The following is a 26,571-nucleotide window of genomic DNA, read 5'->3' as shown; positions in this document are numbered from 1 at the left end:
GAATCCAGGAAAATGATAAGAAACATGAGTTCTTGAAGTTCCCTTTACCCAAGTGATAGTCATCACCTACTGTCTGATTGTGGGCAGTCGTCAGAAATAATTCTTTTGAACAGTAATTTTATAAACTTTAGTCATATCTTTTTAAAGCTAGAAATATATTCATTACCAGCCTCTAAGATAATATTCCCGTGTGACTTTTTATACACAATATCGCAAGTGCTTCTGTCTCTATATTGTAATTATTGAATGTGTATTTCCCACACTCTGTGTGTAAGTTTCTTAGAAGCAAGGATTTTATGATCTTATGTTTTATTTGATGTAATTCATCTGTATTAATTCAAATATTGTTTATTAGTTTTTAATATGTTTTCCCATAAATTGTCAAAAGTTTATATTTCTAATATGCACTTACTGGTTTCCTGAATGTTCATCTTTTTAACGACTTATTTATAAGGCTAAAATGTTATTACCATAAAGGATCTCTGGTTTTTAAAATATTTTTATATAAAATAATAATCTTTGGGAATTATCAAACAGTCCCCCTCATGTTTTCATATACTGATGAAGAAATGTGGAAGAAGATAGAATGAAAGCGAGAGTAAACATATGGTAAAGAGCTGGAATTTACTATGTGTCAGGTAAAATTCTAAGCAATTTAAAAGAACCACCATCTAAGCCTAACCTCAAACTTAGGAGATAAGCACCTGGCCTAGCTGTGTTTGGTTTTCCCTCCAGACCCATTCTACATCCTTCTTCATCCTTTTAGGTGGTATTCTCCTTAATATAAAACACTGTTTAGTGTACTCTAAGTGAAAAATAAGAAGAGTACTTCTAATATGTTAAGGAATATAATTTTCAAATTATATTTCATGGTAGTAAGAAAATATAATTTTGAAAAAATACTTCTGAGAGATTCTATGGGAGGCCTACAGGGTCTTACAGGAGAAAATATATAAAGTATTGATATTAATAAATTTAATATTTTAATTTATTTAAATTAATATTAATATAAAATTAATATTAATTTAGACACACTAAAAGCTTCTTTTAAAACATAAACAATTATATTGCTGCAGTTACTGTTAATGTTTTAAAAGTACTTACTATGCATTTATTATTGAGGAAGCTATGGCATAGAGAGAATGAGTAATTAATATGCATCGCATACTTAATGAGTGGTAAAGCTGAGATTTAAACCCTGACAGTGTGCATTCAGATTTTGGGTTATATTCTTAACCACTTTTTGAACTAATTGATTAAAGCTTAAAGATTAGCAGTACGCATTGTCTGAGATTGAAACATACAATCTTAAAATTAAAATATATGTGTCACAAGTTGTAGAAACTAGAAAGTTCATAGTAAAGGGCTGTGTGGAAGTAATATAGCAAATTATTGCTTAACAAAGCAAAAATAAAAGTAAAGCAGATGATTCAGAAGTATTGCTTAGAATGATTAAAAGATGAACAAAAGTATTGCTTTGTTTCTTCTTTACTTCCAATATAAGATTCTCTGGACTGTTTAATATGTTGCTCTTCTGCTTTTATATCTGAAAAAATTATTTGCCTGTATTAGTTTCCTAGAATTGCTGTAACAAAGGATCACAAAATGGGTGGTTTAAATCAGAAATTTACCTCACAGTTCTAGAGACTAGACATCTGGAATCAAGATGTTGGCAGGGGTATGATATCTCCTTACGAGGGAGGAACCTTCCTTGCCTCCTCTAGCATCCCCACAGTCCTTGTCCTCCTTTGTCTTGTTAGGTCACTCCAGTGTCTGCCTTTGTAGTCACATGGCTGTCTTCTCCCTGTGTGTGTGCCTGCACGTAGTGGTCTCCTCTTCAGATACAGAAACCAGTTAAGTTGGATTAAGGGTCCGCTCTACTCCTCCTGTATGACTTCAGCTTAACTTCATCTGTGAAAACCTGATTTCAAAATAAGGTCACATTCTGAGGAAGAGGGTTAGGACTTCAGCATATCTTCTTGGGTGATACAGTGAACCCATAACTTTGCCTTTTATAAAATTTAAAGAGAATCACATAGTTTAGTCAGGAAGCTGTAGAAGATTTTCTAACTCTAGTCAAATAACATTTTTTTTTTATAAAAGACATTCAGTGACTGTTTTCTTCACGTATAGATGAGAAGATATATAAAAGAGTGATGTTAATTTCTTACAGAGTTTTGGGGATCTTGAGAATATGTGTGATGTTTAATAAAATAAACTTCCCTCTATTTTAATCATACTAAACACATATAATTCATTGACATATTGAACTTATATACCTGAAACAGATGTTAAAGTCATAGCACCCATGCAGGCAGGAAGTTAAAAAAATTTTAGTTAGAAATATCAATGTGGGTTGAGGAGATTAAATACAACATGTGCTTCAAAAATTGTTCTCATATATGCCATCCTTAAACTAGTCACATTCCTCTCCCCTCTCTTTCCCTTCCTCTTTACTCCCTGCTTCCTCTCTCTGTCTTTGTTTATACTGTTATATATTTAAACCAAGAATAAATTTAAAATCCCTAAAATATATATATGTGAAGTATATTTTACCTATTATATATAATATATATATATAAATTATTATTTTAACTTGCATGCTTTTAAATCTAAATTTTCATATGTAAATATGTAACATATACTTTGTTATATAATAAACATAAGCTTATGTTACATATTATATTAAAATAAAGTTAAATAACTCTAAATGCCAAATATATAAATAACACATGAATTGTATATTATCGACATATTGTATAATATAATTTAGCTTTGGTGCTTTTAAATGTAATTTAAAAACCAGGAGTTTATTAGGGAGTTACAGTTTCTAATATGTGCTTTTAAAATGATGATGTTCTAATTATAACTTAGTCTTATATTCTTAGAACACAATTGATATATGTGAAAACATAGAACTTCATAGTAGGACTTAGTATTCATGTAGATTTTAGGAAAGCAGTTCTTTATATAGAAGAAATCTCTATATTTGTAACATCACAAATAAATAGTTAAATTACTGAGTAAGAGTTTTCTTCTAGATTCTGAATGGGAGCATTGTTTTCATAATTAGAATTTAAAAACTGATTCTTCTTTGCTTTTTAACCTGGTTGCTAAAAAGTTCAAAGCCAGATCCAAAACCCCAAGTACAGCACATAAAATTGCATTTCAGTTTTTCTTCACTCTAATATTTTTATTTTTTACTTGTATTTTATTCTGTATGTTGGTTTTAAGAGCCTCAAATTCTTAAGAAGTAGAGTTTAAATAAATTCTGAGAGTGATAGTTAAACATAATAATTTATATGAAATAAATGGTACTCATCGTATTTATTGGTTAAGAAATGTACATTGCTTTAAAAATAACATTTTCTTTTAGATTATATTATTTATGTTGTATGAAATAAAATGTTGATATTTCTGTGCCTCGTATGGCTTTTCCTCCTCAAATTTTATATACCTTAACCTATGTGTTACCAGAGAACATTTCTGTGTATTTTCAGTCACTAAGGAGCAAAACCTCAATAAAGCCAAGGCAGGTTGGGAAAAGGAGAGTTTGTAGTTGCTAATTAGCTTATGATAATGATTTATAGTAATAGTCTACAAATTATATAATACTTAATCGTACTGTACAGAAAAAAAAGATGGCCTTTTTGAGTCACTTGTCATAAAATTGCTTTGCTTTTGCACGTTTGAACAATTGAAGTGATTATTGAGGCTTGATAGTTTTTAATTCTATATTTTTAAGAATCTTTCCATCCCTAGTGGCTAAAGCAAAATTGCACAAAGAAGCTTCAGAAAGCACTCAAATAAGCCTCAAAAAAATTCACAGAAATACAGACATGCTAATGCTTTGCATCAGTATGTATGTAAGTTAAAATGAAGTCTGATTATGATTCCTCCAAACAATTTTGATTTCTTTTAAAGAAATACTCTTTTGTGCTGTACTTGAAGCATTTGTTAAACTAATCTGTGTTATTTTTAATAGGATTACATTGACAAATTGGGATTGCTAATGATACTGAGTTGTATAATAGAATTTGAGACTGTGATGGAACAACAGCAAACTATTGTTCTGTGAGGTCTATTTTTAAGGGAAATATTAAACAATGTAACAAGGTACATACAGTTTTTGTGAATAATACGGTTATATAGTAGATGATGATGTCACCTGATTTGAGAGTAAGTGAACAGCATCACAAACTTTATTTGTAGTTTTGTGCCAACTTGCAGGGGACTTTCTGATATCTTTGTATTAACTTTTTCTCCCTGTGCACACAGTCATTTAGAATACTTGAAATGGAGAGTACATAGTATTTTAATTAAGCTCACTAGTTGATTTGTTGGCAACATGGGTTTTCATCTCAGCTTCATCTTACTCATTGGACAAGTTACTGAATTTGGCCAAGCGTAAGTTTGCTCAAAAATTAAGGTAATGGAAAAAATAAATAAATAAAAGTAAATTAAGGCAATAATATGTGCCTTATGGTTTTTATAACACTTAAATATAAAGGTTCCAATTAATATTATCATCTGTCCCTTATTTAATTATCTGTGCTAAATGAATTTATATATGATACAAAACTCTTAGATACAGTACTGCCAGAGACAGCAGGATGAATGTGAAGTTAATAATTTGCATCATAAAATGAAAAGATTGATAATGATTTACAGTGTCATGTAGCATTAAAATACAATTTCATTTTAGATTTTAAAAAAAATAGCTATAGTATATTAAAGGTAGCTGTTTTACAGTGTTCTTATGTCTGTTGAATATCTACTCAAGTGCTTGGGATTCAACCCTCCATTTTAGGAAGGGCATATGAAATTTAGAAAGGAAGTCTAAATATTCTTTCCTCATATAGGCTTAAAAAATTAGATCTACTTATTAGAGTAGGAAAAGTTATGTTAAAATTTGGTAGTTCTTTTCAAGTATATAAGAGTCTGTGAGATTGACGAAGAAGCAGTCTTGTTTATTATTTCAAAAGGACAAGTCATAACTATTAGGTATTACAGTGTGGCAGGTTTTAGTTCAAAACTCTGAAGAACTTTGCTATTATAAGAAAACTATTTTATAAGGTATTGTGAATTTACTCATAAGACATGAAACGCTTTTGTTAGAGGTATTTAAAACAGAAATTAAAAGGCACCTGTCTAATCATCTTACTTTTGTACATAATACTGATCTTTGGGAGAACTATGAGTTCTGCGAACTTGGATATAAAAAATTTTAAGTGAAATCTTAACATTTTTAAGGATTAAGAATATAAACAGTAAAGTACAGAAAAGCACCAGACATACCTGTGACTTTGTCCCCAGCGGAACTCACATATTTTCAAATCAATTTAGTATTGTTGTAGATATCACAGAATGTTGTCTATGGCCATGTACTTCAAAATTATCATTATAAGAGTCATCTCTAGATCTTGTTATTTAATGTATTAATAAAGAAGCATATATACCTATATATCCAATTAAAAAGTGTTTTGATAATTGTGTTTCAGTATAATTGTTTTTCTTTGTAAACTTCTATTTTAAGTATTCAAAAAAAAAAGTCCATTCTGTAAAGGAGGTCTATAAGGCTTCACTGTGGGAATGCTTCATGGCATCAAAAAAGTTAAGAACCTGTGATCTAACTAATTAATACCTTGTAAAATGTTACTGATAAATTCATTATAGCTTGAAATTTTAAAAAGTTCCTCAGTGAATGGATTCTGCTGAATTCCTAGGTTTCACAGACAAGCACTCACCTTTTCTCTGCTCCCAACACGTGAGGGAGTTATTAAATGATCAGGACCAGTCATTCGATTCAGGAGCAACTGAATGTGTATGTGTCTATTGTGTGTATCTTTAGGGTGGCGATATAAGAGATACAGTTTTCAACATTCTCAAGATGATTTATATATGTGTGTGTGTATGTATATGTAAAAAATATCATCATTGAATATATTCTCATCAAAGAAGTAATTGAAAATGTAAGTTTAAGCTGTGCTGGAGATCTTTTCCAAATGTAAAAAAAAGTTGACTTTTTTCCCTTTTTTAAAATAATAAAAACATTTTGAGCTGATCTCCCTCAGAATATGATGAGAAGGGAAAAGTACTTATTGGGGAAAGCTATTCATTTGGCTTTAATAATGTGCTTAGTTTTATTTAGTTCACTGAAATGCCTTTATCTTTTCTTTTTTTAAAGACTCCTGATGTAGTCCACCCAAAAGAAGCAACTCCCTCATCTGCTTTTACTGCTATTCGACCTGCACGAGTTGTGTCTTCAACTTCTGAGGAGGAAGAAGCATTCACTGAGAAATTTCTTAAAATTAATTGCAGATATATTACCAGTGGCAAGGTAAGGAATAGCACTTTAGAAAAACTTGTAATCCTTTTTTATTTATTACCAAAATATGATAGTTTGCATTTATATTTTTAGTATCAGCACATGGTGATCATTTTAAAATAATCTTGTGAAATAGGCAGTTCTTTTCCTTTACCATTGGAGAAGGAAATGACAACCCACTCCAGTATTCTTGCCTGGGAAACCCATAGACAGAGAAGCCTGGTGGGCTAGAGTCCATGGGGTTGCAAAAGAGTCGGACATGACTTAGTGACTAAATATTCCTTCACCATGGGGAAAAAAGAAACTTTTTAAGAAAAGGTGAGCAAGTGCAGGGTTTCTCTCTCCTGGCCAGAATTCAAATCCAGTTTGAATCTGTTTTATATACCACAGTTCTTGATTTTCTAAGGCAGAGAACTTCTAGTCTTCAAAGGAAATTAGAGTAAAAGTACCACAGTGTTCAGAAGAAATCCACATATACTGACTTAAGAAGTCACACATGAAAACCATTTATAGTTGTAGTTCATAAACTATGAGTATTTGAGATAGATGTTTAGTGCTATAAATTTCCCTCGTGTACTGTTTTAACTGCATCCAGAGTTCTGTTTTGTTGTATTTTTATTCATTACTTTCTCTTTATTTCTTCTTTGGCCCATGGAATACTTAGAAGTTTCTTGGTTTAGTTTCTTTGTTAGTTGGTGTTTTTCAAGATACCTTTCTGTTACTGATTTCTAATGTTTTTCCATGTGGTTAGAGAACATATGACGACTATTTGAAAACTTAATGTTTTATGGTACACAATGTGGTAAACCTTGATACTTGTTAAATGTGTACTTGAAAAGAATATGTATTCAACTGTTGTTGGGAGAAATAGTCTATAAATATCAATTATGTCAAGTTGAGTGTTATTTTTCTGTATCCCTACTGATTTTCTTTTTGTTCTATTAATTATTGACAGAAGGACGTTGAAATACCTCTATAATTGTGGGTTTGTCTGTTTCCCCCCTCCTCGTCTATCAGTTTTTATTTTGTTATTTTGAAATGCTGTGCTTAGGTACAAAAATGTTTGGGATTCTTAAATTGTCTAGATGAATCGATTCATTTAGTTATGAAAAACTGTTTATTCTTGGTAATACTCTTTGCTGTGAAATCTGCTTTGATGGTTATGGGTGTAGTCATTTCAGCTTCCTTTTGGTTAGTGTTAACTTGGTTTCTGTATTGTCTTATTCTTAAAGTGGGATTCCATAGTTTACATCAGAATTCACTCTTTGTGTCCTGCATTCTGTGGGTTTTCAGAAATGTATAATGACATGTATCCAGCATTGCAGTATTATACAGAGTAGTTGCATTGCCCCCTATATCCTCTGTGCTCTGTCTGTTCATCCATCCTTTTCTTTGAACCCTTGGAAACTACTTATCTTTTTATTATCTCCATAGTTTTTCAATTTGTCAGTGTCATACAGTTATTATAGAATCCTGAAGTATGATTGAGTAATTTCAGACTTGGTTCTTTTAACATGCATCTAAGAGTCTTCCATGTCTTTCATGGGCTTCCCTGCTGCCTCAGCACTAAAGAATCCGCTTGCCAATTCAGGAGATGCGAATTCAGCCCCTGAGTCAGGAAGATCCCCTGGAGAAGGAAATGGCAACCCACTCCAGTATTCTTGCCTGGAAAATCTCATAGACAGAGGAACCTGGCAGACTACAGTCCATGGGGTCACAAAAAGTAGGATATGACTTAGTAACTGAACAACAACAACATGTCTTTCATGGCTTGACGACTTGTTTTTGTTGCTGTGACTGTACAACAGTTTATCCATTCACCTACTGAAGGACATCTTGGCTGCTTTCAAGTTTAGACACTTAAGGAATATAGTTGCTATAAACATAAGTATGCAGGTTTTGTATATACATATATTTTTACTTCCTTTGATTGAATACTAAGGAGTGTGATTGGTAGATCATGAGGTAAGACTGGATTTAGCTCTGTAAGAAACTACCAAGCTGCCTTTCAAAGTGGCTGCATTATTTTGTTTTACTGCCAGCAGTCGCTGAGAGTTGCTGTTGCTCCATATGCTCACCAGAATTCCCTGTTGTCAGTGTTTTAGATTTTAGTTAGGCTTGTTGGTCTTTAATGGTAATGTAATTTATACCTCCCTAATGATTTGTGATATTGAGCATCTTTTCATTTGCTTATTCTCTGTGCTATACAGTAGGGCTTTGGCTATCTATTTTATTTTTTTTAAGTTTTAATTTTTAATCTAACACTTTAAAAGATCAACTAGTACAAAAAGGCATATAATGAATAGCAGTAGATCCATGCCCACCCTTCTCAACTTTTGTTTCCCCAACCCAGAGGCAGAAACTTTTCTATATGTCTGTTTAGAGGTTAAGTCCATTTTTTCCTAATAATAGGCTTTTCTTAATGTTTCTTAACTTGATGACATGAGGCATTTTCTACTGACTTTCCACTGTCTCCTTGGTTTTTCTACCTCCCTCCCACATATGGTTGTGTCAACTATTTTTAACTCTTCTGTTTGTTACCTTATTCACTTTAAAAATGTAACCCCTAAATTTGTCTTACTCTTTCAACTAGAGACAGTATCTGAACTTCCTTGTTTAGGAGAATAACACCACTATTCCACTTCTTCCCCTCTACCTGCCAACTTGTTGCCTGTACTTGTCAAAGTTGGTTAATATTCCCATTCTCTTCTGTGACCATAATTAAGTCTTCCCTGCTTTGCCTAGAGATTTACTCTAAAAATGAAAAGCCATAGCTAATACTTCCACTGTAATGATTATCTAAGCACTGTTCACTGAATAGCAAAGTTGAACACTATGATTGGATTTTTCCGTGACTGCAGTCTTGATCCACGTGTGCCAGTGTTCAGATTCCCTTTCTCACTCTCCAGGCGATGGTTGAAAAACAGTCACATCTGATGTTGCTTCATACTTGAAGCATGCTCTCCTTGTACAGTTTGAAATGTTTGTTTTTCCCTGTAGCTTCTGTTTGCCCTTGTTTTTTCTTTTGGGATGAGGAAATGTGTGCTTTCCAGATAATGTGATTAGCTTCTAACTTTATTCATCTATTAACTAGAATTGACTCTATTCATTTGAAAGTCTGTTCACTTCTTTTTTCTAATTTGGAAGATTTGCTTCCTATTTGGACCATTTTTGTACACTTTATCTTCATTGAAGTCGTTCGTAACTTTTCCTTTTTTCCCCACAGGTTGCCCTGTGCGGGGGATGCTCAGTGTCACTTCCCTATGTTTGTGCTGTCTTTTGTTTTATGTATGCAAGAGCTTTGCAGCTATTTCTGAGGATTTTCAGGTTTTTAAATTCTGTTCCTTGAATTAGCTATTTCCTTGAGATTCAGCTTCTCATTATATCTTAGATTTTTTGGTTATATGCAAGCTTTCCACAAATAATGATTTCTAGCCACCAATTTATATGAAAATATGGGTCAGAGGCAGGACAGGCCAGTAAGTGTGTATGCCTGAGGTGAACTGGTCACTTGGCTCTAGAGGAGGTGAGCTGAGGGTGGAAGTCAGCCATCCTGCTGCCTCCCTCAACCTCAGTGCCACAAAGTTAGTTGCTCTAAATATGTAGCTGCAGGCAGATGTTGAGAATCACTGAAGCCACAACTTAGAAGTAGGGGAAGTTAATACATAGCTGCCAGGCCAGGTCGAAGAAGGTAATCAGCATGCAAGTGAGTCCCTTACCAAAGGGAAGGTCAAGGCCAGGCACGACAGCTGCACCACAAGGCCTGTAGACAGGGCTGCCACAGCCATTGGTCTGGTGTAGCCACCCATTCAGTGCCCAGAGCCCAGCGCTTCCTGCTGGCTCTGTGGCCAAATGGACACATGGTGGGAATTGGTGGGGGAGGTGGATTGTGTGGCCACAGGTATGAGTTACTCTGCAAGGCAAATACCCTCCTCCTCTAGCTGCCCTCAAGCCACTGTGGTCCGGTTATCTATTTTAAATATAGTAGTGTACATAGGTCAGTTCGAAACTCCCAATCTCTCTCACCAGCTAGCCTTACTCCTGATAACCCTGAGTTTGTTCTCTCAATCTGAGTCTGTTACTGTTTTGTAAATAAATTTATTTGTATAAATTTTTTTAGATTATACATGTAAACAATACTACATATTTGCCTTACTCTCTCTGATTTACATGATTTCGTATGATAGTCTCCGGGTCCATGCATGTTGTGCATTTGGCATTATTGCACTGTTTTTAATGACAGAGTAATATTCTATTGTATATATGTGCCACATTCTCTTCATCCATTCCTCTGTAAACAGTACTGCAGTGAACACTGGGATGTGTGTATCTTTTGGAACCATGTTTTTTTCTGGATATATACCCAGAAGTGGGATTACTGGATAATATAGTAGCTCTATTTTTAGCTTTTTAAGGAACTTCCATACTGTCCTCCAAAGTGGCTATATGAATTTACCTTCCCACCAGTAGTGTAGGAGAGTTCCCTTTTCTTCACACCCTCTCCAGCATTTATTGTTTGTAGATTTTTTTAATTAATTTTTTTTTTAAATTTTAATTACTTATTTTTGGCTATGTTGGGTCTTTCTTGATGCTCATGGACTTCCTCTGGTTGCAGCAAGTAGGGGCTGCTCTAGTTGTGGTACACAGGCTTCTCGTTGCAGTGGCTTCTCTCGTTACAGAGCACAGGCTGGAGGGCCTGCAGGCTTAGTTGCCCTGCGGCATGTGGAACTTTCCTGGACCAGGGATCAAACTTGTGTCCCCTGCGTTGGCAGGCAGATTCTTAACCATTGAACCACCAGGGAAGTCCTGTAGATTTTTCTGATGATGGTCATTCTGACTGGTGTGAGGAAGTATCTTCATGTAGTTTTTTGTTTGCATTTCTCTAATAATTAACAATTTGAGCATCTTTTTTTCAGGTATCTCTTGGTCATCTCTATGTCTTCTGTGAAGAAATGTCTGTTTAAATCTTCTGCCTATTTTTTGATTGACTTTTTTTTTTAATTGCTGATCAATTTGATTATGATGTACCTTGGTGTGGGTCATCATCAGAAAATTATACAGGACTTCTTTGGTGGTCCAGTGGTTAAGAATCTGCCTGCCAATGCAGGGGACACAAGTTTGATCCCTGGTCCAGGAAGATTCCACTTTCTTGTCTTGTCTTGTGAAAGTCACTCAGTCGTGTCCAACTCTTTGCAACACCTTGGACTATACAGTCCACGGAATTCTCCAGGCCAGAATACTGGAGTGGGTAGCCTTTCCTTCCTCCAGAGGATCTTCCCAGAGATCAAACCCAGGTCCCGCCCGTTGCAGGCGGATACTTTACCAGCTAAGCCACAAAGGAAACCCAAGAATAGGGGAGTGGGTAGCCTATGCCTTCTCCAGCAGATCTTCTGAACCCAGGAATCGAATGGGGTGGGTTGCAGGCAGATTCTCAAGGATCAACTAAACCTGCATGCTGTAGAGCCTGTGCTCTGGAATGAGAGTTTGAAAATGGGATTTAGAAAGAATGTATATATTAACCCTGTTGACTTAAAAAAATGCACAACATGCACAGCACCTCAGATAGCTCTGAGAAACTGTTCAAATAGGTTGTGGGGAAGCACAGTACATATGTGATTTTGGTAAAGGGGAAATACATGCAATCAAGCAATAATTTTTGGTAGGAAGTTTCCGCTGGTCTCGTGAAGCTTCTGCTAGTCATAGGAAACAGTTGTCACCATGAAGGATTTTAGTGCTTTCCTAGATATGAAGAGATACAAGAATTGGGCTCATAAAATCAGCTCCTGAGTATGTCTTACTATCTAAAGACCTACCCTTCCAGTTTTCCCAGAGCACAGAGTGCCACAATTCTGCTCTCCACCCTAAACTCCTTCAAGGGGTGTTGAAGGTCAGCAGCTGCAGCAGTACACGATTTAATCTTTGTAGAGGTAGATGACAAGCACCCACGGCAAACACCAGTTAGTTGACTGGGCCCCATCATGGTCTTAAATTCAATCATACTTTGGGAGGCATTTCATGACCATCCATCCCACATAGCTAGCAAGGCTCATTCCTAGGTGATGATTTTGCTGATAGGCAAAATTCAGTGTGCTATTCCTGGACTAAGTCTGTATAGTCAGAGATCTCTGGACATCTGTCTTCTAATTATGATCCAGGGAAGTAATCCCTCTTCTTTTATCCTCCCATGTCTAGAATTACACTGTTACAATCATTGATACCATACAGAACTATGTATTTGATCAACTGCTTCACATTGCCTAGTTGTCATTATGTTCATTGGAGGTTCAGTCACACCTTTGGTATTGTAAGAAACAATAATATTGTAAAACCGGCAAAGGATAAATAATATAGCTAGCAATATTATTAAGGTCATAATTAGAATTAAGCCAAGAACTTCTGTTAGGTTTAGCCCAATGTATTCTCAGGTCATCTGATGTATGTTCTATACTAATCTTTATCTTTCAGGGAAATTATATATTGGCACTGTCCATAAAGCTCCCAGTCCAATTTCCTAGTGTTACTAGGCTGGTTATCCTTAGTATAATTTAATTGTTCTCAAGATTAAGTGCTAAGTCACTTCAGTCATGTCTGACTCTGTGTGACCCTGTTAACTGTAACCCACCAGACTCCTCTGTCCATGGGAAGGGGGGGCCTTAAATCTAAAATGACCACAGCCTGATGTTAACCTTATAAATCCATCCCATAACTGTGGGAGGTTTTCTTCCTTGACTGAATTTTGCTTGTTGTTCTGATTGAGCTTGAGTAGTTCAGAGGAAAGTTCATATTATGACCAGGGTCAGAGCAGGCATTATTAATTGGCCAGATGAGAGGATCCCACCTACTAATACTGAATCACTTTATGCAGAAGTCAAAGAAACATTGTAAATCAACAGTACTTCAGAAATAAATAAATGGATAAGTAGTATGGGATTAAAGAATTTTTGGTACTTGAGTTGGAGTGATTAATGTTTGTAACTCAAATGTGGAAAGATTATAGTATAAAGCATTTGACTTTTTGGATTTTGGATCTTAGTCCTACCACTTATTAGTTAGCTATGTTGTTGATTATTTATAACAGATTGCCTCAGTTCAGTTCAATCACTCAGTCATGTCCAGCTCTTTGCGATCTCATGAATCGCAGCACGCCAGGCCTCCCTGTCCATCCATCACCAACTCCCGGAGTTTACTCAAACTCATGTCCATCGAGTTGGTGATGCCACCCAATTGCCTAGCCTCTCTCAATTTTAATTTTCTCGCCTCCATTCTCATTTCAGAACTATAATTGTGAAGAGAAAATGAAAAATATATATATAAAGCATGGTACATACAAAGCATTCAGTAAATATTAGCTAATATTAGTGGGATCAACTTCTTATGTACTTCAGTTTGCTCATTTGTAAGGTTAGAGGGTTGGGTTCTTTATGTTTGTTTTGCTATTTATATAAATATATTTAAAATGCCATAGCTTTTCATGATTAAATTAAAGTAGATACCATTAGCCTTAGAAGTCATAGAAGTCATCTAATCTGTCTCATGTTACAGATGAAGAAACAGCCCCAGAGGCTGTGCTTGCCCAAGGCCACATAAGTAGGCTAGCAGAGTCAAGTAAAGTGGAGACTTATTTTTAAAGATACTTTAAACAGATTGTACTGTTTTCCTTTTATAGTGGATTGGGTTATAGGCACATTATTTATTAAACTTGCATTGTCTGCATGAAACTATTTGATACCTTTGGTGAGGGAACAACACAAGAAGTTGTGTGCAAATTAATGTGAAACAAGGCTTATGCCTTTGGAGGACTTTACAGTCCTCCTTACATTACTGCAATTATCTTGCTGATATAACTCAACATTTTACTGAGGCTGCAGATTTTAATTCATGACTTGACTGATTGATGGTGAATATAATATTCTTTGTACTTTGCCCTGCTAGCAAGGAGAATTTACTGGGGAAATTTGGGTATTATTAAAAGCATTTTCATGAGAATGCCATAGTGCTTGAGTGTACTACTTTTGTATAAGGTAGGTGGCCTAACATGGGAAGAAAATCAGTAAAAATATCTAAAATAATTTTTGAAAATTTAAACTTTGAAGATTAAACATTATTTTCTTTTTTCATCTTAGGGCACAGTCAGTGGTGTATTGCTAGTTACACCAAATAATATAATGTTTGACCCACATAAAACTGACCCATTGGTTCAAGAGAATGGCTGTGAGGAATATGGCATCATGTGTCCAATGGAAGAGGTGATGTCAGCGGCAATGTACAAAGAAATTTTGGATAGCAAAATAAAGGAATCCTTACCCATGTAAGAGTGATATTTATACTCCTTTGCAATTTTATTTCATCTGGTTAGTTGACCTTGGTCTAATAACTCTTTTAAGTATCTTTTAATAGTTTTATTATAGATGCTTTTCATTTTATCAGTAATGAAACATATATAGTATTGAAAAGATTATTCGTACTGTACTGGAATAGTTAGGAATTGTTTTAAATTGATATTTGCATATTTGGTCAGAGAACCTGATATTTAAAAGTAACCTATAGTATTCATTTAATTCAATGTTTACCAGCCCTTTTTCTTCAGATACAGAATTCATAATTCTAAATTATTTTTATTAGTAATTTAAAGGAATATAAGTAATCAAGGATACCTTTCAAATTTTCTTTAGAAAAGCCTGGAGAGTTGGGTGTGGGATTTGGGAAAGGTGATGAGCAAAGACCTGACATTGATAAAACCAGAGCAGCTTTGTCTTTTATTTACTGATTTATGTTTGCATCCTTCTCTCTCAGGAAAGTGTAAAATATAGGGGAGAGACCCACAGATTGCACAAGTTTAAAGTTAACCTTGGAATGTACTGGTTATGGAATTTGTGTGATTCAGGTAACAGGTGTGAGGTTACAGGTCAGCACAGCCTGTGAAAGTAATGACAGAAAAGGGAAGGATAATAAATAAAAGAAGAAAATAAAAGATAGATATACAAAGAGAAGAATAGGAAAGTACAAGGGAAGAAAATTGAAATAGAAAAGAACTTCCCTATTTCTTCGTAATTTGTCATTCCTTTGTCAACAGTTTAAAAACTGTCTTCACTTTAACTGATACTGAGATTTCTGTTCCTGTAATAACCTACAAAGTTGATAATGATTGTTTTAAAATTAACCTTTGTGAGACAGAACTACTTACAAAAGAGAGAAAGTTATTTTTGTTTCTGAGGCAGGCTACATAAATTGTTAGAATACCTAAGGTAGAATAAAATCATGTATTTAAGAATCTCCATTATACCTGCCACCCCAATAGATAACTGTTTTGGCTTGGTAAACTCATCTTTAGAGGTGCAGATTATTCCTAAGATTGCCTCTACTGTTAGTAATTTAATATATCATCATCCAGAATCAGTCTGAGCAAATAAAGATTACTGTGGCAGGTGGAGAGGTGAGACAAAGGTGAAGGAGTGAAGGATTAGATTAAAAGAGAATCAAGATTATAGGTATGTCAGTCGTGGGTGAGATCATTTTCTCTTGCCCTGATTTCCCATTTGTGTGAGGGTACTCTGGGATTTTACTGAGTGTTATGTGGCATGGTCCATAGCTGTTCTACACAGGTGCTGTGGGACTCTTCCTCTTCCTCTTGTAAATCACCTTTTTATCATTTAGAACATCACCTGGAAAAGACCATATATTTGATCCAAACATTTTTTAAAAATTACTCCAAAAAGACATTTCTTTCAATCCTGCCTTATGAATTGATTAAAAACAAATATCTGGCAACAGATCAGATAAATGAGTTGTGTGGTTTTGCAGAATAATTTTATCTTTGGTAAAAATGAGGTGTATAAGATTTGATTGGTTTTCTACCGTCTTGTACTGGGAAGTTGATTTCAAAGGTCTTCTTCAGGGACAATAGCAGCGTGACTGACATGAAAAAGGAAAAGTTACAACACTTAGCTAAATCTGTGTCCTGTTGGATTTAATTAACTTTATCTCTTATCTAAGGGTCTTTTACAGATAGTTTCTCAAACCTTTTTGCTGAGTTCCAGGACTGTTGTCTGGAAAATCCCATGGATGGAGCAGCATGACATGCTGCTGTGCCTGGGGTTACAAAGAGCTCGACTTCACTTTCTTTCAGGCCTCTGTATGTGCAGTTTTAGTCAATCACCAGTAGATGACACTGTTACATATTTAATAGCACAGACTAGATGCTTGCATTTCTGAAGGTGAATCAATCAGTGCAAGGAAGGCAGAAACAGGAATTGGACTTCAACTAATTGATAATTTTTAAAAACTAAATTTTACCTATCCTATGCACAGTGAAAATTATGTTTATCATTATAAAAATATCAAATAATAGAATAAGAGGAAAAGAGTTACCCAGCTTCACCATCCAGAGGTCAGCAATAAATTTTGTGTCAACTTACTTCCCAGTCTTTTCTATTCTCAAACTTGCATAAATATTCTTTTCCCACTAAAAACTCATGTAGTTTCCATTTACTAGTTTTTAGCCATCATTTTAAATTGTTGATTTGTATCTTATGCTATAGTGTTTGCACTGCCTCCTGGCAGAACTTAAACTACCTAACCTTTGAACATTAGTGCTTGTATATTACAAATGGCATTAAACATGGAAATCTAGAAGTAACGATGAATCATTCAGCTAGCTAATATCTAACCTGTTAGCTGAACAAGTTCTCTTAGAATTGTTAAGAGTTGTCACTGGAACCATGAAGAATTCCTCTAAGTACTTTTGCCTTGATTCTTTTCAGGTTGATTTTTAGCTTTGCATTTGAGTCATTTATTTAGTTTAATTTCTATTTAAATCTATATAAGCACTATGTGTGTGTACATAGTATCAGTCAATGTGCTTTATTAACACATTTATAATTTTAATCAAAACTTTATTTAAGCCTATTTTTCATATTTCATCAGTGAGTAAATTTTAGTTTAGAATTACAGCTTCACCCAAAAGTTGTGTCTTCAGTTTCTCTCCAGGTAGATCAATTCAGTAAATCTTACATTGATATTTCCCATAGCTTAAGTAGTTGATGCAAAAACTTGACTTAATTACTTGTTCTATATGAATCAGTTTTTTAGTATGCTATTAAGAGATGTATGCTACAGAAAAGCCTTTTTAATGATATTAATTCAGTGTTAAGTTTGTGGAAAATAAAATTCTATAATTTAAAAAATAATGACTTTAAATTTTGTTTACTAACAGAGAGATAGATCAGTTATCAGGAAGGGACTTCTGCCATTTAAAGAAAGTGACAAGAAGTAATACTGATGAAGTAGACTCAAGAATCCGTGATGCGGGTAATGACAGTGCCAGCACTGCTCCTAGGAGCACTGAGGAGTCTCTTTCTGAAGATGTGTTCACAGAATCAGAACTGTCTCCTATTCGGGAGGAGCTTATTTCTTCAGATGAGCTGCGACACGATAAATCATCTGGTGCGTCATCAGAATCTGTGCAGACCGTCACTCAGAGTGGAGTAGAGTGTTTGACGGTCATCTCAGAAGCTGCTAGTACTCCCGATCACTTAAAATCTGGTTCTGGACACACTGCCAATGAAGTTGGGACTCTTTCTCTTAAAACTGGTTTAAATCTTGAAATGGCCACTAAGGAAGGAGATCAGGCTACAGATAATCTTCAAAAAATATCAGGTCTTAATGAACAAAGCACAGGTATAAAAAAAGGTAACCAGGATTTTCCTCTTAATGAGAATTCACTACATCAAGAAGAAGTTGAAAAAGAAAGTATGCCTTGTGGGGAAGCAATAGAATTTAAACAAAAGCAAGTTGTCAACAAAGGAAAACAAGGAAGGGAACAAAATCAGGACTCAGAGACTGAGGTAGAAGAGCTACGGAAACTCTGGAAATCCCATTCCATGCAACAAACTAAACAGCAAAGGGAGAATATTCAACAGGTGTCACAAAAAGAAATTAAGCATAAAATAGCAACAGCCGATATAGAAGGTAAGTGTTGAGGAATATATTAAATTATTTTAATATAATTTAATATATATAATATATATAATTTAATATAAATTATAATAAATTATTAAAAATAACAGTTTGTCTTACTGTATATTGTCCCTCTCTTTGCTCACTGACTCAAAAGCTGCTGTATCTTAGGCCACTCTGAAGGATAATCTAGTGGCCCTTGACAGATGTTTCTCTGGTACAAGTACATAGTGTCTGGTTACTACTGTCTTATCTCACAGTGGATTGTACACATAATGAGCATCTTTTCCACCATGTTAAAGCATTCCTGATCCACTGCATTCTGTCTTTAAACTATTTTTTGAAAATGCACACAAGTCTATAATACCTATGATTTCTCCCTTGTTTTTTTTTTTAAGTTCTTGATATGTTACGTCATTAGAATACCTTTTAAAACTGTGTAGTTTGTTAGTTGCTCAGTCATGTCTGACCCTTTGCAACCCCATGGACTGTAGCCCACCACACTCTGCTGTCCGTGGAATTTTCCAGGTGAGAATACTGGAGTGGGTAGACATTCCCTTCTCCAGGGGAATCTTCCCAACTAGGGGTCAAACCTAGGTCTCCTGCTTTGCAGGCAGATTCTTTACAGTCTGAGCCACCAGGGAAGCCCCTTAAAATTGTATATATAATATCATAATTGCAATTTGTAATTGCCAAAGTTATATAACCCCTTCATTTTTTAAAAGTGTAATTAGACATAAAAATCTGTTTTGAAATTCTTTCAAGTATCCACAAGTTCTGTCATTGTCTGGTTGTGTTTCTTTAAAAAGCAGTACTAAGGAGACTCCCTGGCTGTCCACTGGTTAAGACTGTGCTTCCAGTGCAGCAGGCCAAAGTTCAGTCCCTGGTCAGGGAACTAAGATCCCAGATGCCATGTGCTATGGCCATAAATGAATTAAAGATTTTTTAAATTTAAAATAAATAAAAAGCAGAACTAAGATAATTATCATTTTCTCTTTCAATTTTGTATTTTCATACTGTTGCTGACTTTTGAAAATTATAGTAATAGTTTTTATTTCTACTACACAATGATTCTGCTTTGTACATTATGTTAAAAGTGGTATAACTCAAGTATCTTAGCTAACATTTCTCATATTCTGTTGGAGTATTGGTTTCAGATTGATCTAATTTACGTATTTATGTTCTGTAATTAAAATTTTAATTGTTAAAATAAGCATAAAATAAGATTTGCGAGTTTAACCATTTTTAATATAAAATATAGGAGCTTTAGGCATATTCACATTGTTGTACAACCATCACCACCATCCATTTCCAGAACTTTTTCATCTTCCTGAGCTGAAACTCTCTACTCATTAAATGATAACTTCCATTCTCCCCTCCTTAGAGTCCTTGGCAAGCACCATTCTTCATTTTGTCTCTATGAATTGTGTCTGTACCCTAAGTATCTCATATAAGTGGGATCATGCAATATTTTCCCTTTTGTGTGTGGCTTATATCCGTTAGCATAATGGCTTCAAGTTTCATCTATGTTGTAGTGTGTCAGAATTTTCTTTCTATATAAAGCTGAATAATATTCCATTGTACACAGCACATTTTCTTTATATGTTCATTTGTTGATAGACATTTGAGTTGTTTCCACCTTTTGGCTGTTGTGAATAATAATGCTGCTATGAACATTAGTGTACAAATAATTTGTTTGATTTCCTTCTTTCAGTTTTTTTACTTTGGTTATATACCAGAACTAGATTTGCTGGATTCTGTGATAATTCTGTGTTTACTTTTTTGATGAACCATTGATCTGTTTTCCACAGTGGCTATACCATTTTATAGTCCCACCAGCAACACACTAGGGTTTGATTCAGTTTTTCAAAACAGGGAATTTTCTTTACATTTAGATATACTGAATTTAGATATACTGAGATATACTGTATATAATTTAGATATACTGAAGACCTAAGGATTATATTCAATAGATGTTTAGGAATTACATTCTATAAAAGATTGAATTTTTTTCATTATTCAGAGTTAATGAATGTTCATTAAAGAACTTTTGACAAATATGTTGCTTTTTAGAAAATTTACAAAAAATTACCTGGAATTCATCACCTGGAGATGATCATTGTTAATATTGTGGTGTGTTTATCTTTGCTGTTTAGTGTTTATGTGTATCTACATACACACATTTATATACACACACATATACAATATTGATATAATTTGAATATATCTTCATATATGTATATTTTTCATATAAAATTAGGATTACGTGTAGTATAGTTTCTTGCTTTTTTCACTTCATATTTTATGTCATGAACATTTTCCTGTGTCGTCATACAGCTGACCCTTGAACAACCCAAGGGTTAAGGGATGACACATACTCCTCTCCCACATTCAAAAATTTATGTATAACTTTACAATCTGCCCTCCATGTCTGTGGTTCTGCATACATGGATTCAGCCAACCATGTATCGTAGCATTATAGTATGTATTGAAGAAGAGCTACACAGAAGTGGACCTGTGCAGTTCAACCCTGTGTTGTTCAAGGGTCAGCTTGAACCCGTGTAGTTCTTTCATGGTTTTCAATGGCCCTGTAATTTAGCTATTTCTGTATTTATTAAGCCACTCAGTTGTTATTAACAATTCATATTATTAAGATTGATGTTGTGATGAATACTGGCATAGATATCTTTATTTGATATGTTTGTGTTTGGTTGTCTTATATTCTGAAATCTTGGAAAATTATAAAATGTTGCATTCTGGTTGACCCAGTAATATAGTAGACTACTTGTATTTTATTGAGTTTGTTTGGGTGCAGGCTTTGATTGAGTTTTCCTATTATGACACATTACTAAAAGGAGAACATTTGGTAGATATGTTTAGATAGGTGTTCCTGGATTGCTGCTATTTGGTTTCCTCTTTTTGTATGTGCATATGGAGGGAGGACAAGAAAACTAGTTGTTTTTTTTTTTTTTTTATTAGTTGGAGGCTAATTACTTCACAACATTTCAGTGGGTTTTGTCATACATTGATATGAATCAGCCATAGATTTACACGTATTCCCCATCCCGATCCCCCCTCCCCCCTCCCTCTCCACCCGATTCCTCTGGGTCTTCCCAGTGCACCAGGCCCGAGCACTTGTCTCATGCATCCAACCTGGGCTGGTGATCTGTTTCACCATAGATAATATACATGCTGTTCTTTCGAAACATCCCACCCTTACCTTCTCCCACAGAGTTCAGGAGTCTGTTCTGTACTTCTGTGTCTCTTTTTCTGTTTTGCATATAGGGTTATCGTTATCATCTTTCTAAATTCCATATATATGTGTTAGTATGCTGTAATGTTCTTTATCTTTCTGGCTTACTTCACTCTGTATAATGGGCTCCAGTTTCATCCATCTCATTAGAACTGATTCAAATGAATTCTTTTTAATGGCTAAGTAATATTCCATGGTGTATATGTACCACAGCTTCCTTATCCATTCATCTGCTGATGGGCATCTAGGTTGCTTCCATGTCCTGGCTATTATAAACAGTGCTGCAATGAACATTGGGGTGCACATGTCTCTTTCAGATCTGGTTTCCTCAGTGTGTATGCCCAGAAGTGGGATTGCTGGGTCATATGGCAGTTCTATTTCCAGCTTTTTAAGAAATCTCCACACTGTTTTCCATAGCGGCTGTACTAGTTTGCATTCCCACCAACAGTGTAAGAGGGTTCCCTTTTCTCCACACCCTCTCCAGCATTTATTTCTTATAGACTTTTGGATAGCAGCCATCCTGACTGGCGTGTAATGGTACCTCATTGTGGTTTTGATTTGCATTTCTCTGATAATGAGTGATGTTGAGCATCTTTTCATGTGTTTGTTAGCCATCTGTATGTCTTCTTTGGAGAAATGTGTGTTTAGTTCTTTGGCCCATTTTTTGATTGGGTCATTTATTTTTCTGGAATTGAGCTTCAGGAGTTGCTTGTATATTTTTGAGATTAATCCTTTGTTTCTTCATTTGCTATTATTTTCTCCCAATCTGAGGGCTGTCTTTTCACCTTACTTATAGTTTCCTTTGTAGTGCAAAAGCTTTTAAGTTTCATTAGGTCCCATTTGTTTAGTTTTGCTTTTATTTCCAATATTCTGGGAGGTGGGTCATAGAGGATCTTGCTGTGATTTATGTCGGAGAGTGTTTTGCCTATGTTCTCCTCTAGGAGTTTTATAGTTTCTGGTCTTACATTTAGATCTTTAATCCATTTTGAGTTTATTTTTGTGTATGGTGTTAGAAAGTGTTCTAGTTTCATTCTTTTACAAGTGGTTGACCAGTTTTCCCAGCACCACTTGTTAAAGAGTTTGTCTTTTTTCCATTGTATATCCTTGCCTCCTTTGTCAAAGATAAGGTGTCCATAGGTTCGTGGATTTATCTCTGGGCTTTCTATTCTGTTCCATTGGAAACCAGCTCCTTTTAATATTGGATTGAGATTCAGGGTATGCTAGGTTGCCAAGTTTAGCAAGTAGCTAATTTTTAAGTAGCTAATTTTAAGAAACTTGAAATTCTATATAGGGAACTATTCAAAGTTTCTGATCTTTTATCATAAAACTATATAACGTAAATATATAATGGAATATAATTGTGAGAAAAATAGTAAAAGTTCTTCTTTTAACCTGATGCAAATGCTGGGGCTCAGATAGATTACGCACCTTGTGCAGTGTTACACAGGAAAAAGCCATGACTAGTATCCAGATCTCCTGACTATCGCAAGGTGCCTTTTCTTCCATAGTGTGCCTCCTTTGTAAGCTGATTAGTGTCCAGTTTCCTGAGTTGATCCACATGTCAGACCTTCAGTGTGTCGTATGTCAGCATCTGTGGTTGGAAAGGTTAGAGATGATTCATGCTTCATAAACTAAGCGGATGGCTGAATCTAGCACATTGTTTTTGTCACACCTTCATATGTATGTAAAAGCTTCAGAAAATTTTTTACTGAATATTTTGTGTAACAACCATATTACAGTAAAACTTTTAAAATTCTTCAAACTTATTTAGATATTGTTCTAGAAGGGTGATAGTGTGCAGAATATTGTATATGTATGTGTATGAATAATTACTTTAGTGTGGTTGTTACAAAAATTTAACCAGAATTTCTGGATCTTCTAAATTTTTTTCTAATACTCTTAGACATAATATCAGTTTATAACTTGGGTGTTAGTTTATTAGTCTTGCTATACTTGTCACTTTTGATGGAAAAATATATAAGCTACTTAAGAGAATTCACCTTTCAGTAAAGTAATGTTTTATTCTGTAATTATTTTTCAGAAGTTTGGAGATTAACATTACTTTGTCTAAATTGTTTTAAATTATTCAGACATGGTATATGAGAATTGAATAAACACTCTATCTCAATTCTAGGTTCTGCACTTTTAAAAGAAAAGAGAAGGCATCGATTGCATAAGTTCTTATGTCTCAGAGTCGGAAAACCTATGAGGAAAACATTTGTATCTCAAGCAAGTGCAACAATGCAACAGTATGCACAGAGAGATAAGAAACATGAATATTGGTTTGCTGTGCCACAAGAAAGGTAAAACAATAACAACAAAATCTGGAAAACATTGAGATCCCTTGAGTTGAAATTATTTTGTATAATAGTTCACACCAGTAGCAAAGTACTGAAATAGTTTATGATTAAAACCTGACATTAAATCTGTTCAAAATCAGTTAGCTCCTCTTTAATTTACCCCACTTTTAATTTTAGTCTCCTTTGTGGTTTAATGCAAAAAATATGAACATATACCTTGTGTTACTAGTAAACAGTCATAGTTACATGTTTTAGATCAAGAAGGTTCATTAAAGTATTAGCTGGTACAGCCCCACCTCAAGGCAGGAAATGATACAATTTCTTTTAACTTTTTATTTTGTATTTTTTTACTGGTATAGCCAGTTATCACTGTTGTGACAGTTTCAGGTGAGCAGCAAAGGGACTCAGCCATACAGAAGCATGTATCCATTCTTCCCCAAACTCCCCTCCCATTCAGGATGCCACATAACATTGAACAGAGTTCCATGTACTATACAGAAGGTCTTTATTGGTTATCCTTTTTAAATATAGCAGTGTGTAAATGTCCATCCCAAACTCCCTAACTATATATAATTTGATTTTTAAAAATTTCATCAAATCCTTTCTATTAGAAATGCTTGCTGTATACATAGCACTAAATTAGCTACTAAAACGATCTGGGCTTCAAATTATTTTTCATACTAAACTGCACAGTAAAATTTTTCATATTATGATTGAGCAATATTTGTAAAGGATGTCTGTTAGCACTGTATTGTAAATGCTGACATTTTAAGTTCGCTGTATCGTGAATAATGACATTCTAAGTTAAAACTTACATTTATCTATTAAATATATCCAGTGGGATTTAGATAATGTAACAATTTGCCCTCTATGATTAGATTGTACATTTAAACACTACTTGAATGTGCTCTTCTAAAACAGTTAAAATTTGCATCACTACTTTTCTCTTTGAATTTATATTTCAGTTATACTTCCTCATAGAATCTTATTATAAGGTAGTATATTTTTATTCCTTCTTACATTTTTTTGCAACAAATTGCATATGCTTACACAGGTATCTGGGGCTTCCCAGGTGGTGCTAGTGTTAAAGAACCCGCCTGCCAATGCAGGAGACGTGAGACACCAATTCAATCCCTTGGTCAGGAAGATCCCCTGGAGAAATGCATGGCAACCCACTCCAGTATTCTTGCCTGGAGAATCCCCATGGACAGAGGAGCCTGGTGGGCTACAGTCCATAGGTTCACAGAAGAGTCAGACACAAGGTAGCGACTAAACTTCACCGCAAGATACTGAATATTTCTGCCTTCTAAAACCATGCTATGCTTTGTTTTCTGTGCAAACATACATGAAAAGTTAGTGCAGAACAAAGATACACAGTGCCTCTGCCCATAAGACATGCAGAATCCAAGAGAAAATTGTTTCAACGCCTACATTGTTCCAAATATTAATTAAACCCAGAAGAAAATTTTGTCATTAAAATTATTACTAATGAATAGTTGATCAAAGCAACATGAATTATAATTTATCATACATAGTTATTATACATAAAATGTAAAATACAGGAAATGTCTTAATAAAATAGTTAGGGCTTTCCCCCAATTAGTTTATGTATCCATTAATGAATATTGTTCATTGAAATGATAAGACTTAGTGGCTCAGTTCTGCCCACTCCCTTTTTTCTTTTTCTGTAAGTACTAAAAAGCTTTGTTCATAAAAAAAGTCTATGAAACTGAGTTTTATTATAATGTCAGTCAGTTCTTTAAATGTGTTTCTGTTTTGTGGAAATTAGTGAATTAGAAAACCACCTGATATGCAAAGGACTTATTACCCAGTCTTTAAAATCTTTCCCTGTCTCAATACCAACTTTGGGCAACCTGGAACTTTTTATACTGAAAGTTTTTTAACTATAAAGATATGTACCATTGTAAAATTCTGGATGAGTGAGGATGGTACTTTAGTGAAAGCAGAGAAGAAGCAATCTGTAAGATATCTTAACCATGCTGTTCTCAAGAAGATGAGTATGAATGAAGATTACCATATGGAAACAGAAGAGAAAGAGATTGATTCCTTTAGATCTATCTTACATGTCTGTGTACCTCTTGGAAAAGCTTTATATGTTCCTCTAAAGACTTACTTTCAAGAATATAATAATAAAATTCTCTTCTCTCCCCCCTCACCTAAATATACAGTACAATCTGTGCGTTCAACAAAATGTGATTAGAATAATAGTATGATTTGCATAATTCATGAGTACATGAAAGGCAAAGAGCCAGATACTCTGATCTGCCAGTGATACCAAGATGATTACAATGAAATATTCAACCCTATTATATCTTTAGTTAAAAACTTAAGGATTTATTTTTCTCCTTAGTGTTGGCTTTGTTTTAATTTTTGCATGGAATTTTCCATTTTAGTATTGTCCTTGCACCTTCACTAATGTTCATTAAAAATTAGTTTTATTAGAATTTTGAGCTTTATTGTATTTAAGATTTTATGAAAAACATTGCTTCATAGAGACAAATTATCTGAAAGATGATACTTAACACCTTTTTAAAGCATTAGTTACCACATAACAAATGACATTATTAAAAATTTATTTTATTGAAAACAATGTCCAGGACAGTGATTATTGATTGCTATATGTTAGTAGAGAGTTTTATAATCACTTTTCAGTTATCCATACCAATTAAAGCCAACAAAGCATAGATATTTGAACTGTGTGTCTGACCCCTCAG

General features: G+C 34.4%; 1 protein-coding gene and 1 pseudogene across 12 annotated transcripts in view; one reads left to right on the top strand and one right to left on the bottom strand.

Annotated features, from left to right (window-relative positions):
- Positions 1-26,571, top strand: part of OXR1 (oxidation resistance 1) — a 484,414-nt gene that overhangs the window by 425,825 nt on the left and 32,018 nt on the right. For all 12 annotated transcript variants that reach the window (XM_043879384.1, XM_043879388.1, XM_043879387.1 and 9 more), the window contains 4 exons: positions 6,188-6,340; positions 14,452-14,636; positions 17,541-18,295; positions 23,671-23,839. In XM_043879384.1, coding sequence (XP_043735319.1) covers positions 6,188-6,340; positions 14,452-14,636; positions 17,541-18,295; positions 23,671-23,839 — 1,262 coding nt within the window. The remainder of the gene's footprint in view (positions 1-6,187; positions 6,341-14,451; positions 14,637-17,540; positions 18,296-23,670; positions 23,840-26,571) is intronic.
- LOC122679641 lies at positions 9,923-10,532 on the bottom strand (annotated as a pseudogene).

The sequence above is a fragment of the Cervus elaphus genome, chromosome 21 (assembly GCF_910594005.1).
Source record: "Cervus elaphus chromosome 21, mCerEla1.1, whole genome shotgun sequence".
NCBI lineage: Eukaryota > Metazoa > Chordata > Mammalia > Artiodactyla > Cervidae > Cervus > Cervus elaphus.
The sequence above is the reverse complement of the archived record's forward strand: the minus strand, read 5'-3'. Positions and strand labels throughout refer to the sequence as shown.